Consider the following 18,306-nt stretch of genomic DNA (forward strand, 5'->3'; position numbering starts at 1 on the left):
GCGTGTTTCTCAACACAAGCTCGACTTGGCTTCTCACAAATTTCAGTACCTCTAAGTTCCATCCATGACGTTCTTGGAGCTCATATTCCTTGTTCACTTCATCCAGGAGCATCAGCACAGTTGAAAGTAGCTGGTGTTCCTTTTCTTTTTCACTGTTATCAGCACAACAACTTTGCAGCTTTTCCACAGATTGCAGCACTCGGTCAAGCTCCCTTAAATCCTTTAATTCTGATGCCACGCAGACGTCTCCAAGTTTGTGAAGACGGGACCCTCTGAGGAACACCTGAACAGACATATCCGAGCGCACTGCCGGAGCACAGTCCAGAGAGAGGACAAGAAACAAAACCCTTGACTGTCTAGTGATCACAGTCCAGAAGTTTGAAGTCTTTACCGTCGGAAGGGCACTACAAAGTTCGTCAAAACTGCAAATTTTGTTCCTGCGATCTTCTTCTTCTTGCGCAGCAACAGAAAGCTCTATCGCTTTTCGCACCGATGCTGCTTCGAGTCGAGCTTTCTTTTCTGCAGGAGCTTCCCGCGTTCGCTTTGGTTGAGACATATATATCGGGCAGCGGGTAAAAGACTGGGCACAGCAGTTGGCTTGAGGCGAGCACGCTCCAGCGGCACTTCAATAAATTTTCCAGTCTTCAAGTCCGTGTACGATGCAACCGTGACGAAGTCACTCTTCTCAGAGTGTTTTTCACACACCTAAAAACAAAGTGAAACGGGGGTCAGTTATGCTTAGGGGACAGGCATACACAATTCGGCAAGATAAATAACTGAGAACCAAAACTCGGCAACCAACGTAATAATAAGAAGGTTCTGCTCTCCCAAGTAAGTTACAGAAAAAATGTGGCACGAAGCACGTAAATTTAGCACAAGCATTCTGAAAAGCAGAACAAAAAGCAATGCTTACCACTGTGTCCTTCGTCGGCACGAAATTTTCACGAGATATAGCCTTTGTCCACGCTGCCCTTTGTGTCTCGTTCGCAGGAAACTTATAGACGCGGACACTCGCGCTGCTCGGACCACCGCCATAGTTCGATCTGCAGTTTGGGGCGCAGCAACTGCCAGGCATTTCTTACACGACGGAAGGTGTGTACCTTCCGTCGTGTAAATGAAGCCTTCGCAGATCAACCAGCTTGCTCAGGTTTCCGGCTCATCCGCGAAAATGTGTCCACAGTCACATCAGTTATGTGCGTACCATGTGCTTACTGCTTGTCTCAATGATCCCAACAAACGCAGGATATAGTCCAACGTGAGCATTGAAGCCTAAATAAATTTCAACATAAAACACTGTTGCAGCATGAATTCGCAGCAAATATGCAAGACGTAGTACAAAGTTTCCTTGGTAATTTTTTAAAGGTATAACATAGGTAATATAAGCGTGGCGAAAATAAAAGAAAAATAGCTTTGATGCCTACTAGCCGAAGCCACGAGAGAATAGCCATGTAAGAGCCAAGTCACGGATGCCGCAGTAGCCGGCAATAACATCTTTGAACGGGAACTGCTACTACGTTCTGCTGGTTAGTTAGCCTGCTCCTAGGTGGCGCCATGTCAATATGCTGCGGCGGTAGCCATCGCGGAAGCTCGGCCATCTCTTAGCAGTGACGTAGGTGCTGGACGAGGAGGCGATGCGTAGGCCTTGTAAAGTCTAGGTTGTGTTGGTAGATCACCCTATTCGCTGGACAATAAAGTTTATTCTATCTTCGTGCCCTGAATAGCGCCATCTTACGGCAACGCACTGCAGGCACTCCTTGGGCACATATGACAATTGCTTCAGCGATGAAGGACTATGATTACCCATTACAGTATTGAACGACAAAACGGTTGTGTTATATTAGACTTGCTGCATTTTTGAAAACATTTCTTCGCCGTACGACAGCGTCGCTTTGGTAGGCACAGAGACACTACAAAGACGCCTATAAAAGATTCCTTACCAGCCAGATTGATTAGTGTCCAGCTTTTAATATTTATTGCTATGCAACTATTCAAAGGCTCATCTGCTAAAATTTGATTTTATCAGGTGCACGTATATTGATAGAATGGAATGCATCGGCACTTTCGGCAGTTATAAGCCGTACGTCCTGGATGTCAATCAGACAGTAAAAATTTTGTTTACCTCAAGACTTATACTATGCCTTACTGTCTGAATAAGCATCCTGTCTGAATAATCTTTATAGGCTTGCTGAAAAGGCTGTACTGTATCACAGCGACATCAAAACAAGAACAATCTTTCTTTTAGCGTTTTCCCATGTCCTTACTAGCGGGCTGTGGTCTAGACGTTAGCAACGGCGATGTAGGAAGGAAAGCGCCTTGAGCTTTCGCACTTTATTATTACGTCGAACATCAACGGAGACACTTCTCCTAATAAATGTGCAATTTATTCAAAGACCTTCGGACAGATTTTCGAGCAGAGATATTGCGTATCGGCTGAGTAGTTTTGAAGGCTTTAATGGCAGCCGACGGATCTACTCGCTTTCCTCGTCCACGTCGAGCCTCGTCTCGTTTCGCCATAGAGGCATGCCGCCCGGCACGGTGTCATTGCGCTCGGTCGTGTCGTAGTTGAGCGCCCTGCGGCCGTCGCCTCCTTTGACCACCGTGTGATCGGGTGCCACCGTCGCCTCGGTACGTTCCGTCGTGTGCCGCACCTCGATATAGAACAGGGCGTGGTGGCTCTTCTTCTTCGAGACGCCCGTAATGACCGCCCCGAAGGCCAGAATCACTAGACACATAGTGGCAAGGATGGTGCAGCGCTGCATGCAGAGGTAGTACGCCGATGGCTTACGCGGCCGTGGCCATTCACCTGCATGACGAAGACGTTCTCTCAATTTCCTTAAAACATTCTTTTTTCGGTGATGTTCTTTGTGTTGTGTATTAGCGAAGTCTTCGAATACTTCTGATCAGGTGGGCCAGTCCACGATGCGTCGGACACATCTTCCATTAACCACTTCCGGAGCCAATTGATCACGCCATTAAAATTTAGTTTCAACCCGTCTTTTTGATCCTTTAAATGAATAAAAACCGTACTGCCGCACAACCGATTAGGAGTTGTGAATCCTTTAGTATTTTGCGAAGTTTACAGAATATGGATACAATACTGAACTTAAGCGAGGACACTCGACAGCTACGCAAAATACAAGAGCCCCAATCATTTAATACCAGCATACTTGGAAATTCCTCATTCGGACGCTTTAAATATGCATTAGCTGCACGTAAAACTTGGTCAAAAACCATAGAAGTGAAACTGCCCAAATCATATCCAACTGGCACCGAGAGCAAACACCCCGCTTTCCAACTCTTTTTACTGGCACACATTGCACGCGTTATGCAAATTTGCTGCACAGGTCCAATTGCGAGTGTCTCAAAATGTGCGCAACATCTATTAACCATTACTTTCTTTCGTGATTGCGCTGTTGATGCACTATCCTTGCGTGGACACTTATGTACAAAGGGCTTGAAGGCGTTGAGACTATCGGCCCACATTAACCGACTGCCGTTGGCGCCTTAAAACGTCGACCACTGTGGGCAGCAGTCTTTGCTTCGCTGCTGCGGACATACAAAATTTGTCGATTCTCTACAAAACTGGCTTGCACAAATTCAAGGTGCGGGTACCCAGCTACAGAGGCCGTAACAAAGGAAACGCAAGGCTACTCTCCCTAGAAAATGTAATGCGGAACTAGACCAGTGCAATATAAACTGTTCTTATGGGGGGGGGGCGTAGGGGGGGATGTACGGGGACATTTCCTGAAGGTGTGTAATTAGGTTTCATAGAATGAAGGAATGAAAGCATCAATATATTATTCAATAAAAAAAGTTCGAAGAGACCTAAAGACTTCTTTCGAGTTGTGAATGCGAAAGCATTAATGTCCAATTGACCGCCACTGAGCGATGCTTCGATTACGAGCTCCTCCCGGGCAAAGGAGCGCATTGAGACGCTCGGCCAGCGCCTCCTGAATGCCACAAGGCCGGTGTACTTCTATCACTGACGCCGTGCGACCTTGCCCGACTGCGATAGGGACGCTCCTGAGTAAGTCGCGGTGATTTTGACGTCACTGGTTTCATCACGCAATGCTTACCCTTACAAATATTTCTAGCAAAAGTCTTCAGACAGTCATTAGACTATTGTTACTAGAACCTACCAACAGTCAGTTGAAGTCCTACCAACTGTATTTATACATCCTAACAACGCTCTAGTAACACCCTAAAAACAATTGGCCACCAACTCCCAATGGAAATGTGTTCATGTCTTTAAACTTCCTACCAACTTCATATCAGCATTTGTCTTTATACAGCCTAGTAACATTCTTTTAAAGGAAGAATGTTCATATATCTTCTGCGAACTTTCTACCTATTAACATTCTTCCAATTGAAAGATGTTTGTAAACGTTCAGCAAACTTCCTACCATTCCCCTATTAACAGTCATTCTTTATGCACCATATTAACATTCTTCCAAGTGAATAATGTAAACGTTCTGCCAACTTCATACCAGTCACCTATTAACATTTGTCCTTATACACCCTGGTAACATACTGTGAACAATTGGCCAGCGTACTTGAAGCATATTCACAGATGGTCGGTAAACATTCTAGTTTAACACAACTCTTCAAGCTCTGTAGTAACATTGTGCAAATATTTTACGTGTCCTTATGTACCTGCCACTGACGTTTTTTCTAGCCCCCCTAGTAACATTTGTCCTACATACGACCTAGTGAATAAAGGGAAAAAATCAGACATCCACCCGTTCGTAGCAATCGCTACAAAGAAAACTCATACGGGTTCCTCGAAAGGAAAGCCTCAGAGTTGAACAAAAAATTCGGCCTGTTCCGGGACCGCCGCCTTTCCGGGGCAGACGCTCCACCATCTGAGCTAACCAGGCGGCTAGCAGATGGCAGGGCGAAGTCGAATTTGTCGACAACACGAAGCAAAGACAAGTGATTGACCTAGTAGTTCTGCGGAAACCCGCAAGGTGGAGAGAAGTAATGAATAAAGGGAAAAATCAGACATCCACCTCTTCGTAGCAATTGCTACAAAGAAAACCCACACGGGTTCCTCGAAAGAAAAGCCTTAGAGGTTGAAGAAAAATTCGCCCTGGTCCGGGACTCGAACCCGGCACCATCGCCTTTCCGGGGAAGCCGCTCTACCATCAGAGCTAACCAGGCGGCTAGCCGATGGCAGGGCGAAGTCGAATTCGTCGACAACATAAAGCAAAGGCAAGTGATTGACCTAGTAGTTCTGCGGAAACCCGCGAGGTGGGGAGAAGTAATTAATAAAGGGAAAAATCAGACATCCACCCGTTCGTAGCAATTGCTACAAAGAAAACCCATACGGGTTCCTCGAAAGAAAAGCCTCAGAGGTTGAAGAAAAATTCGTCCTGGTCCGGGACTGGAACCCAGGACCATCGCCTTTTCGGTGAAGCCAGCCTCTCTACCATCTGAGCTAACCAGGAGGCTAGCAGATGGCAGGGCGAAGTCGAATTTGTCGACTACAAATCGGAGGCAAGTGATTGACCGAGCAGTTCTGCGGAAACCCGGAAGGTGGAGAGAAGTAATTAATAAAGGGAAAAATGAGACATCCACCCGTTCGTAGCAATCGCCACAAAGAAAACTCAGACGGGTTCCTCGAAAGAAAAGCCTTAGAGGTTGAAGAAAAATTCGTCCTGGTCCGGGACTCGAACCCGGGACCATCGCCCTTCCGGGGAAGCCGCTCTACCATCTGCGCTAACCAGGCGGCTGGCCGATGGCAGGGCGAAGTCGAATTTGTCGACAACACGAAGCAAAGGCAAGTGATCCACCTAGTAGTTCTGCGGAAACCCGCGAGGTGTTGTCGACAAATGCGACTTCACCCTGTCATCTGCTAGCCGCCTGGTTAGCCACATGCATATTACCCACTACAACTTCCCCCGCGGCGAAGAGAAGCCATGCTGGCGACCTAAGGTGCTGATACGATAAGGGGGTCGTGGTACGGATTCAGGCGGCTGACGTGAACGGTCTCGCGGCCACGGCGGCGTTTGTCCGAAGATGGCGTCACCGGTTCGACCACATAATTCACAGGCGATGTACACGCGACGATCCGGTATGGACCTTGATATTTCGGAGCAAGCTTTGGGCTAAGGCCTGGAGCTTGGAAGGGCAGCCGAAGCCAGACGTGAGAGTCCACGGCGAAGGACTGTTTGGGCTGATCGTTGTCGTGGCGATCTTTGTGGATTCCTTGGGTATCCGACGTGAACGAGCGAGCCACTTGGCGGCACTCTTCAGCATGGCGAGCAACTTCGGAAAGAGGGGTGAATTCAGAGGCATCCCGGTGATATGGTAGTACGGTGTCGAGGGTAGTGGATGGTTCCCGCCCATAAAGAAGGAAAAATGGTGAGAAGTCTGTGGTAGCCTGAACGGCGGTATTGTATGCGTGCGTCACAAAAGGGAGGACATCGTCCCAATTGGAATGATCAGACGCAACAAACTTGGTGAGCATGTCCCCAAGAGTGCGGTTGAATCGTTCCGTTAGACCGTTAGTTTGTGGGTGTTACGCCGTAGTGGTGCGGTGAATAGTGCGGCACGCGGCGAGTAGCTCATTAATAACTTCGGAAAAGAAGACACGGTCTCGGTCACTGAGCAGTTCTCGCGGTGCGCCGTGCCGTAAGACGAAATGCCGTAAGATGAATGCGGCGACGTCACGAGCAGCAGCCGAAGCAGGTGCAGCAGTTTCAGCATATCTTGTCAGGTGTTCTACTGCGACAATTATCCAACGATTTCCGTTAGCACTGCATAGAAGAGGCCCATAAAGGTCGATGCCAACCCGATCAAAACCACGTACAGGACACGGTAAAGGTTGCAGAGGGCCTGTCGTATGAGAAGGTGTCTTGCGTCGCTGACAGGCTGCACATGACCGAATGTATTTGCGGACATAAGAATACATGCCGCGCCAGTAGTACCGCTGGCGGAGCCACTCGTAGGTTTTCAGGACGCCAGCATGAGCTTGTAGTGGGTCTGCATGGAAATACGTGCATACGTCGGAACGCAACTGGCGAGGGATGACTAGCAGCCATTTGCGACCGTCTGGCTGATAGGTTCGGCGGTACAAGATGGCGTCCCGTAGCACGAAGTGGGTGGCTTGGCGACGAAGGGCTCGAGGGCATGCAGACGCTGAAGAACTGCTAAGAATGTCAATGAGAGACACAATCCACGGATCTTTTCTCTGTTCGGACGGCATGTCAGTAACAGCAAGCGTAGCAACCGGGCACTCTATGGATGAAGGTGGCGTATCGTCGGATCGCATGGGCGAACCGGAGAGCGCATCTGCATCAGAATGTTGGCGCCCGGATCGATAAATGACGCGAATGTTAAATTCTTGGAGCCGAAGAGCCCAACGTCCAAGACGCCCCGACCGGTCTTTCAGTGACGCAAGCCAGCAGAGCGCGTGGTGGTCTGTCACAACGTCGAACGGACGGTCATACAAGTAAGGGCGAAATTTGTTTAAGGCCCAAACTATAGCCACACATTCTTTTTCGCTGACAGAATAATTGGATTCTGCCTTCGTGAGAGCACGACTCGCATATGCAACCACATATTCTGGAAAGCCAGGCTTCCGTTGTGCAAGGACGGCTCCAAGACCAACGCCGCTGGCGTCGGTATGAACTTCAGTCGGTGCACTCGGGTCGTAGTGGCGTAGAACAGGCGGTGAGGTAAGCCGACGACGTAAAGTGGTGAAGGCTTGGTCACATGCCGGAGTCCAGTCGCGAAAGTCACCAGGGCCAGCCAGGAGCTTCGTCAGGGGAGCGATGATGCAGGCGAAATTGCGCACAAACCGTCGAAAATAAGAGCAAAGACCGACAATACTTCGGAGCTCTTTCACTGTAGTCGGCCGCGGAAATTCTGCGACAGCACGAAGTTTGTCAGGGTCGGGAAGGACGCCGTCTTTGGACACGACATGGCCGAGTATGGTCAGCTGGCGGGCTCCGAAGCGGCACTTTTTCAAGTTGAAGGCCGGCGGTGGTAAGGCAAGTAAGGACTTCGCGTAGACGAGAGAGGTGAGTGGTGAAATCAGGGGAGAAAACTACCACGTCGTCTAAATAACACAAGCACGTCTTCCATTTGAGGCCTCGTAGAATATTGTCCATCATATTTTCGAATGTCGCGGGTGCCTTGCAGAGGCCGAACGGCATTACTGTAAACTCATACAGGCCATCAGGCGTAATGAAAGCTGCCTTCGAGCGGTCGGATTCATCCACTGGCACTGGCCAATAGCCCGATCGCAAGTCCAAAGAAGAAAAGAATTCAGCACCATGTAGACAATCCAGGGCGTCATCTATGCGCGGTAGAGGATAGACATCTTTTCGTGTAATCTTGTTGAGTCGACGATAGTCCACACATAAACGAATCGAACCATCTTTTTTCTTAATGTGTGCTACAGAAGACGACCAAGGGCTGCAGGATGGCTTGATAACACCACGTTCAAGCATGTCTTCAACTTGCTCGGCGATGACACGACGCTCGGTGGATGACACGCGGTACGGACGCTGGCGTAATGGTGCGTGATGTCCCGTATCAACGTGGTGAGAGACGGTACTTGTGAGGCATAATGATGCTTGGTTGCAGTCAAAAGAGGCGTGAAAATCATTTAAAAGAGTAATAAGCCGCTCACGTTGTGTCGGCTCGAGGTCATCGGCAATAGAGCGACAAAAAACATCCGGTGGTACTCGGTTAGATGGCACATGGTGTGCCAGTGCTGTTACGTTGGCAGTATCCACGTCGTCGGGAAGAGGCCCACCGACTCCTCAAACAAGCCTCCCAATTGCCGGACGTTGAAATAGTGTGGACTCCAGGACACGAGTCCCTCCGTGGAAATCAGCGTGCGCACGCTGTAGCCCGAGCTCATGCCTCCCGGGCGCCACAAGAGAGGGATACGGCCGCCTCCATGGAGCCCGTACCTTTACAATACAACGCCATACTACAACACCACAGATTGAACAGACGACAATACCCGCCTCCACACAGGACCCTCTCACGTGAAGACGCCGTAACATGGAGACAACTACAAACCAACACATACCCCCATCTAAGCAGACTACACGCAATACACCCTACACTATATCCATACAAATGTCCCCTTTGTAATGATTACGCCTCCCTATATCACACCACATGGGCGTGCCCCAACGTGAAGGCGGCCCCGCAAATACCCAACCCCACACCCGAGCAGTGGGAGGCCGTGCTGACTAGTTCGGACCCTCGTAACCAGCAGCAACTGGTGCGGCGGGCCCGGGAGACAGCAAGAGCCGCAGGAGCCCTGGACTAAGGGCGCCTCCCGCACAAGCAGCAACACACCTGCTTGTCCTTTATTTTTAATAAATGTTTCTCCTCCTCCTCCTGCACAATAACGTCAGCGTCCACAGTCTGGATGGTACCAATAGTCTCGCCCAGTGCAAAGCCATAGTGTACGAATTTCGGTTAGAAATCAGTAGTTCTGCAGCCCCATGGTGAACCGTGAGGAGGGCGAAAGGCAACAATATAGGCTGGCGGCGAATGAACACGGCAGCGGGTGAAAACATGACCGTCGCTTCGGCAAGCGATGCGCATGAAAGAGGGACAAATACCGCGCTGTGAGGGGGAAGGTCAGTATCTGAAGCTACACAGATGCTGGTAACACCATGAACTTGAAAGTCGTGAGATGGCAAATCGCACTGAACGGAGAACTGAACCTCAGCACGTGCACAGTCAATGACGGCGTGATGGCGCGACAGAAAATCCTAACCGAGAATCGCATTGTGGGAGCAACAAGTTAGCACAAAGAAATCAATCGAATACAAAATGTATCGAATCAGCACCCTGGCAGTGCACATAGCGACTGGCTGAGCTTGTGCACTGGCTCTTTTAAGCAAAAGTACCGAAGGCATCATGGTCACTTTCCGTAATTCACGGCAAAGTTTCTCACTAACCACGGATACAACAGCACCTGTATCGACGAGCGCAAGAGATTTGATGCCATCAACGGACACTTCACTAACGTTAGCGGGGGGAAAACGAGGACTTTGATGTTCCGACGATGACGCAGTTCGTGCATCAGCAACTGCGGAAATCAGTTTTCCGCCTCAGTAGTACTGGCACTGGGTCTACGACGCATGGGTGAGAGTGAGCGCCGACGAGGGGAAGGCAAGCGACGAGCGCCGTAGAGCTGTGACTGCGGTGCCGGTATGTCATCAGCAGCGTAGACTTCCAGTGGTGGTCGCTGAGGCATACGGAGTGGTCGAGAGCCGGAGCTGGGTGGTCGCGCGGTGCCCACGAAGGCGGCAAGCGCCGGCGGCAGAAGCGCGCAACATGTCCCGGTGTACCGCAGGCATAGCATATTGGGCGGTTGTCAGGAGTGCGCCAAGGATTTGTGCCTTGCTGCTGTGCGCTGAAAAACGGAGCCACCTGCTGGCGAGGCGAAGGCGGATGAGAGAACACCGGCTGGAGAGGTGCTGAAGGCAGAGGACAGAATCCCGGCAGACGAGGCGCCCGTGCAGCGGCTTCAGCATACGTCAGAGGCGCGGCCACGGGAGCCGGCTGACACGGAGGTGGAAGAGCTTCGGTCACTTGCTCTTGAATTACCTGTCGGATCACTAGAGCCAAATATTGAGAAGGCTTCTCCGTGGTCGGCAAAATCGAGAGCTGTCGCGCGACCTCCTCGCGCACAAATTCTTTTATTTGCGTCAGCAAAGTTGTGTGGTTGTCGCCAATAACCAATGCTGCTAACGAATCTTCCGTAGGCGGTGGGCGCCGAGCTAAGATGCGTTGTTTCCGTAGCTCGTCAAAACTTTGGCACAAATTGATAACTTCGGCCACGGTACGCGGATCCTTCGCTAACATTTGAAATGCGTCCTCATCAATGCCTTTCATAATGTGTTTTATCTTGTCCTGTGCCGCCATTGACGGATTCACGCGCTTACACAGGTCAATGACATCTTCGATGTAACTTGTGAACGTTTCACCGTGATGTTGCGCGCGCCCCCGTAAGCGTTGTTCTGCGCGAAGCTTGCGCACAGCGGGGCGCCCGAACACTTCTGTGAAAGTTCTCTTGAATCTGCTCCACGTTGTGAAATCATGTTCGTGGTTTCGGAACCAGAGGTTCGCGACGCCGGTTAAGTAAAACAGCACGTTGTGCAACTTGGTGACGTCTTCCCACTTGTTATGCTCACGCTTTCGTAAGATGACAACCAATCCTCCACGTCATGGTCATCGGTGCCGCTAAAGATGGCAGGATCACGCTGGCGCAATGCACCGGAAACGATGACCGTCGGAGGCTGTGGTGCATCTTCCTGGGTGGTTTCGTCAGGCATGGTCGAAGCAGTCGGTAGCGTCCGGCTTCGGAGTTCCAGTTTTCAAGGTTACCCCGCAGCTCCACCAAATGAAATGGCGTTTATTGCAGCTCGTTCGAGGGATCGCAGGGAGCTCTAGATCACGAGTCCTAGCGCTTCGCATCAACAGCCCGAGCTTGTGCCTCGCACCGCAGCGGTGGCAGTCCGCACAGTGCCGCATGCATATTACCCACTACAATATATATATATATATATATATATATATATATATATATATATATATATATATATATATATATATTGCTGCTACAATACACGACCAAACACCTAGGTCGCTCGGACTGTACCACGTCCGCGTCGCAAAGGAACTGACCGCGATGGCGATGGTCTCCTTCCTTTCCTCGACTCGGACCGCTGTCAAATTTGTGCGCATGGGCGAGAGAGGCTTGTAACATTATTTCCTTCCACCCGCTTCACTTTGACCACAGCCGAACTAAAGCTCCTCTTTACGCCGAACCATGCTCTCCCCTCCCCCCCTACCTTGCGAAGGTTGACTGAGACCTAGACATTCATCGCCTCTCGGTGATAGGTGCGGCGGGCCTTTGTGTGCGCATCCCCTTCTGGGAACTGCGCTCAGAGGGAGGAGTCCAGTTCACAGAAGGCGATGGCCGAGGTTGAAAACGAACCTGACGTGACAGCCGGTTTAATTTTTTTGTGCATTTAGGGGCTGTATAATGGTATCTTTCGAGAATACTATTGTTCTGAGAACCGACCTGTTTATCCTAATGTAATAAAAATAGAAAACTAAGACCATATAGGGCAAATTACGTTGTTATTCTATTTCGCGCAAAAACATCCCTTAGTACTTGTCGCTTTCAAAGACAAAAATTTGCTCCATGGCGCCCAGCGCTAAATAACGCTGAAATCTATTGTAATAGTGCTTTTATAGTTCAATAGATCTCCAAAGGGTGGCGGCTATGACGCTAACCGGTTTTCAGACGCCCAAAGCACGGCAAAAGCATGACCTTTGATATCCTAGCTCTTGGCACCCAGAATGCCATTATTACGGATGTCGTGTAAGGGAACCGTGCAACCTTGTCGGAGCCAAGAATGTTATCGCCGTGTTGCAGAGCGAATGCACTGAACGTTAACAGTGCACAATTATCTCTTTTCGATCTGTTTTCTCACACAGGAAGCAACCATCGCCTAAAAACAGATCAATTGATATAGTTAATTTGCCTTCGCTTTGATACAACGTCCCGTTGGTTTCCTTTCACGTGCAGAAGCCGTCGATAGGAGGCAGGGATGATAGCGTGCGAATTGGTACGCGAACAAAGCTGCATTTTTTGTACAATTACGATAATTTCATTCTTCTTTTTTCACAAAGAAGGTGTTGCTTGCAAAAAGTCCAGGTTTTCTTTGTATTCGACCTGTGCGATATCTCGGGTCAACACTCGCTCTCTTTCAGCAGCAGCTGTATATTGCAGTCTTTTGGATATTTTAGTAGCAACCTTCCAGCGCCGTGTTACGCTGAGTTTCAGCTCTTTTTCTTCTTTTTAACAAATATCGTGACGCTACTCTGCATATATGTTCCAGCTTAGCGCGTACTATTTATATCGCGGAGTGCACTGGATCTGATTATCTCGTTGCAAAGCTGATTGGTGGCCTTGCAATAGCAGTGCGTGGTATGGGCCGATTTACGCTCCAGCCCCACGCCACACCACCCGTCTGTCCGCACGCATGTGGTCGGGTGAAAATTTGCACATTTCGCAGACTGGTACACGCTTTTCGGTTTACACTGGATGTGCGAGCCCAGTGTATACTAAGATTTGTGAACCAGTGTGCGAAATGTGCAGTTTTTCCGCACGACCATACGCGTGCGGCAAGCGGGCGGTGTCACGGTTCAAGCGTAAATCGGCCTTAATTAACCAGCCCCAAGGCCGGGATAAAGGTGCGTAGCTGGTGCGCGGCCTGCACAGTACTCCGCTATCACACCGGTCAGGTGGCGTAGCGCAAGCAAATTTTCTCGAAGTGTGCTGACGTCACCACACGTTCACGTACTCCTGTAGAACCTTTAAAGAGATTAGTTCTAAGTGTTTACGAGCATATTTCTTTAAACCATTTTAGTGGAACTCCGTCAACAATCCACCAGCGACTTGGATTGGAACTGCGATTCAATATAAAGAGGCTGATTCCCGAGTATGTAATATATCCGTATTAATGTGCGTTAGAAAAATTAATCAAAAACTCTCAGGTTATTTCTCAGTCTAAATATTTTTTTTGGCACACAGTAGAAGCTGTCGACGTACTGAGGATACATGTCCTTCAGAAAAGAAAAATATTTTGATGATGTATAATAAAGAATTCTTTACACAAGAGTAACGAGCCTTTTGACGGACTACTAAAGTTGATATTTAGATAAAAGCTGGAAGAAGACACGTTAACGTTGTACTTAAAATATTCCTTACACAAAAGTAAGAAGGAAGTCTTTTAACGGCATACTTTACAAATAGCCTTTGCGAATAGCCTGTACAAATAGCCACCTTTACAAATAATTCGCAACTATCTAATTGACCGACAATATATAGTCAAATTTAATGGTGCCTTCTCCTCATCAAAAGCTGTAAATACAGGCGTCCCTCAGGGATCAATACTTGGCCCACTTTTATTTCTCATATTCATTAATGACTTGCCAGAAAAATTAACACATGCGCACTGCCTTCTTTATGCTGGTGACACCACTACTTTGGCATCTGATAAAAATTTATTCGCATTGCAGGATAAACTTAACGTTGACCTAGCGAATGTTCATCCATGGTGTGTAAAAAGCAAGCTAACCATTACCTGACCTAAGACAACATTTATGGAATTCCATTCTTCAAAAACTTTGCACATTGACTCCGTTGTAGTGTCTCTAAATAATAATGTATTTGTAAGATCCGCGTCTGCTAACTTTCATGGTGTAGTGCTAGACGAGAACCTAAAGTTCCAGTGCCATATTCAATCACTTAGTCAAAAAATCTCATTTGGTATTTACATCATCATAAAAACTCACTCTTTTTTTCAGCAAACCATTCCCATGTCTTTATATTACGCGTATACACACAGTCATCTCTCATACTGCCTCTCATCTTGGGATAATACATATGCCACAGATCTTCATCAGCTAGAAGTTTTGCAAAAGCAGGCATTACGATTGATTGCATTGCAATGGCATACATCTCCCTCTGCTCCCATATTCCGTTCCCTAAAGGTTTTACCTTTACGCATGTTATTCAATCATAAGCTGTCACTACTTATGTTTCGCCTTATAAATATCGAGTTTAATATGCCAGGTTTTGCTCACTCTAGCCTCATCAATAATAACAACACAATATTTTCAGCACAACTCAATCTTCTCCTTCCAAAAGCAAGAACTAATTATTGGAAATTTACCGTCGCGTTTACAGGCATTTCTGTTTGGAATTCAATACCATCTGATATGAAGACATCTACATTATCATAATTCAAGCGTAGAACGAAGGAGCATTTCATGAACACTTTATCTGACGCGTAGTATAGAAGAACCTAGAATTAATTAGATTTTGTTCGCTCTACCATTACGCAATGTACTGTTCAATTACCGAGTTACTGAATTTTGCCTATAGATGAGACATCTCCTCGTTGTTAGCTTTACGTGCCATTTATCCTCGTTTGAATTTTTGCAAGCTATTTTTAAGATTTCTTCAATTATTTTTCTTGTTTTGAACTGTATGAATATACTTGTGATATTTTTATTAGATTTTCTTGTCTCTCTTACCGCTTATTTCTGATGATGATGTAGAAATTGTATATTATATGACATGACTCACTGTTTGCCACGATCCTACTATCCCCTTTTCATGTCTTGTTAGGAGGTCCCCCGACTGTTGTTACTTCGGAACCTCCGAATGTGTACTTACGCCTACCTTGTATTTGATTTCGTCAAAAATAAATATTGATTGACTGATTGATTGATTGATAAGAAAGAACTATTTTAACGGTGTATTTAAAACATTATTTATCCAAAAATAAGAAGGGAGCCTTTCAACGGTGTATTTAAAACATTTATAAAAAGTAAGGAAGTCTTTTAACGGTGTACTTAAAACATTATTTATACAAATGTAAGAAGGAAGTCCTTTAACGGTGTATATAAAATGTTCTTTATACAAAAATAAGAAGGAAGTCTTTTAACGGTGTATTTCAAATATTATTTATAAAAAAGTAAGGAGGAAGTCTTCTAACGGTGTAATTAGAACATTATTTATAAAAAGTAAGAAGGAAGTCTTTTAACGGCGTATTTAAAAGAGTCTTTATATAAAGTAAGAAGGAAGTCTTTTTACGGTGTATGTAAAAGAGTCTTTGTACAAAAGTAAGAAGGAAGTCTTTTAACAGTGTATTTAAAATGTTCTTTACACAAAAGTAAGAAGGAACTCTTTTAACGGCGCACTTAAAATATTCCTTATATACAAGTAAGAAGGAAGTATTTTAATGGTGTACTTAATACATTATTTATACAAAAGTAAGATTGAAGTCTTAACAGTGTATTTAAAACAATATTTATACAAAAGTAAGAAGGAAGTCTTTTAACGGTGTGTTTAAAATGTGCTTTATACAAAAGTAAGAAGGAAGTCTTTTAATGTTGTATTTAAGATAGTCTTTATACAAAAGTAAGAAAGGAGTATTTTGACAGTGTATGAACAAATGTTACTAGAACGTAAATGTATATAGACTCTCAGTAAAGTAAATATAATGTTGGTAGAAGTTCTAAATAATGTTAATAGGCATTTTTGTAATGTGTGGCAATGGAAATTTTGGTCCAAGTATCATGATGTAAAAGAAGGGTGCACGGGCCTGCTACTTAGGAGCCGCGGGTTTAGCCCAGTGTGTAAGATACTGACATCCCAGCGTGGGGTCCTAGGTTCGAAACTCACTACTGCCAATGTTTTTGAGCATAAGCATTCTTTCGCGAGCTCCCTAAGCCATGTCACGCGAAAAAGTGTAATGCCTTGTATCTGCACAAGGACGCGTAATTAACAATTTAATCCCTATGATATTGTAAATGTAGATGATTGGTAGCCTTTAAACGATAAAGAACAGTTTAAAGCAAAAAAAAAGTAAAACAATAAGATAATGCCCAGAGACGTACATAGCACTCCTTAGAATATGCATGGGGAAGATTATAGTAGACGTGGGGCAACTGAAATTGAGGGGTGGGTCAACATGAAATTTGGAGGTTGGCCGACTGAAATTTGGGGGTGGGCCAACTGCAATTTCGGTGTGCGCCTACTTGAAATTTGCGGTCGGCACAACTGAAATGTGCAGTTGGGCAACATGAAATTTGGGGTGGACCATGTTAAACTTGGGTGTGGGGCAGCTTAATATTTTGGGGGGGCCCGGTGCTTCCAAAAACGCTGCTGAGCGTCCTTCGTGTTCGAAGGCCTCGCGGCCAAACGAGCACGTTAACACGTTTGGCGAGTTTTCATTGGGCTTTACCTAGGCGCAGTGAGAAGGCAGGCGAGAGCTTGTGCGGACAAGGAACGCGTGCATTGTTTGGCTCCACTGCTTATACATCAGGGGCCCTATAACGTAAAACTATTCGAATTTGTCTTTATTCCAATCTCTTGACGTCAACTTTACGTAATCACCGAGGCAAGCATCGGGCGGTAACCTGCAGCGCTGTTTGAAAAGCGTTTGTAGGACGTCATCTTATTTTGCTTTCAAAGCGAATAGTATTGCCTGCATTGAGCAGTGTTTCTTATCTAACTGGCTGAGAAGAGGCGAGTAGCACGCTCAAGTGGAGAGAGTTTCGATGCAGCCGAGCCAGCAGAGTGAATGTAGATAACCGGATGGGAAGCCAAAGACCAGAACTTTCCACGTCTTAGACTGGTCTCTGTTTAGGAAGCACTGCAGTGAGGCGGCCGATCGCTGTGACTTTCTAGATGCCATCGCGGAGTGCGCCTAGGCGGCTACCGTTCAGTGCTCTGCGCCACCGAACACCCCTGCCCCGGATCTCCGCCTACTCAATCTCCGTGCATCCAGGCGCCGCATGGAGCGCAGAGCAATTCGCACAGGGAAGGCAGAACACTGGACTGAATACAGACGAGTGGACGCCTGCTGTAGAAGACAGGCCCGGCGCAGGAGGAACCAGAGCTGGGTGAGCCTGTGCTCCAGAATCAAGGACCGTTCAAGGGGCCCTCTAGCCTGGCGACAACTCAAGTCCTTCACCGGCAAGAGAACGAGCCGTCAACCTGTCCTCGCTGTGGCCATCTCGCTAGGAATCAGCGAAGAGGCCCTCGCGGAACTTCTGGCGGACCGGTTCGCCCCTTCCGTGCCACAGAGTGCAGCTATCCTGCCGATCTGACACCCCCTGCCCAGCTGCCCACCTGTCTACACAGCATCCACCCAGCTTGGACGTCCAGCCAGGTCGCTGCCCTCTACCAAGAGCCACTTGCCCTGCACGAGCTCCAGGCGGCTCTGAGGCGAGGGAAACGCCGCAGTGCACCGGGAGCAGAAGGTGTAACGCCACAAATGCTCCACAACCTGGCTGCCAGCGAGCAACAGCGCCTGCTCGAGTGCTTCAATGAGATCTGGCAGTCAGGGCAGGTGCCAGAAGCATGGCGCACAGCCATTGTGGCACCCATCCTCAAGGCCAGAAAACCGGCTAGGGAACTGTCATCCTATCGACCGGCCTCCCTCACCTCCGCTGCCTGCAAGGCGATGGAGGCCATGGCTCTGGCACGACTGGAATGGGTGGCCCGTGCTCGCTGCTTCCTGGCAGACCAACAGACGGGCTTCCGGCGGCGGTGGTGTACTGCAGACTCCATCGCTGACATGGTGTCCACCCTGGAGGACGCCAAGGCCGGCGGGAACCTCGTGATGCTTTTGCTGATCGGAGTACAGGGTGTCTTCGACAACCTCCCTCACGCAGTTGTCCAGCAGGGCCTGGACCTCCTCGGCATCTGTGGCAACTGCGGGGATTCCTCTCGTCGTTCCT

General features: G+C 47.9%; 1 protein-coding gene across 1 annotated transcript in view; it reads right to left on the minus strand.

Moving 5' to 3' along the window:
- Window positions 1–2,374: 2,374 nt before the first annotated feature.
- Window positions 2,375–18,306, minus strand: part of LOC142591636 (uncharacterized) — a 31,085-nt gene continuing 15,153 nt past the window's right edge. Inside the window, exon 2 of the mRNA XM_075703929.1 lies at window positions 2,375–2,803. Within this exon, the coding sequence (XP_075560044.1) occupies window positions 2,469–2,803 (335 nt within the window). The 3' untranslated portion in view covers window positions 2,375–2,468. The remainder of the gene's footprint in view (window positions 2,804–18,306) is intronic.

This window comes from Dermacentor variabilis, chromosome 8, assembly GCF_050947875.1.
Source record: "Dermacentor variabilis isolate Ectoservices chromosome 8, ASM5094787v1, whole genome shotgun sequence".
Classification (NCBI taxonomy): domain Eukaryota; kingdom Metazoa; phylum Arthropoda; class Arachnida; order Ixodida; family Ixodidae; genus Dermacentor; species Dermacentor variabilis.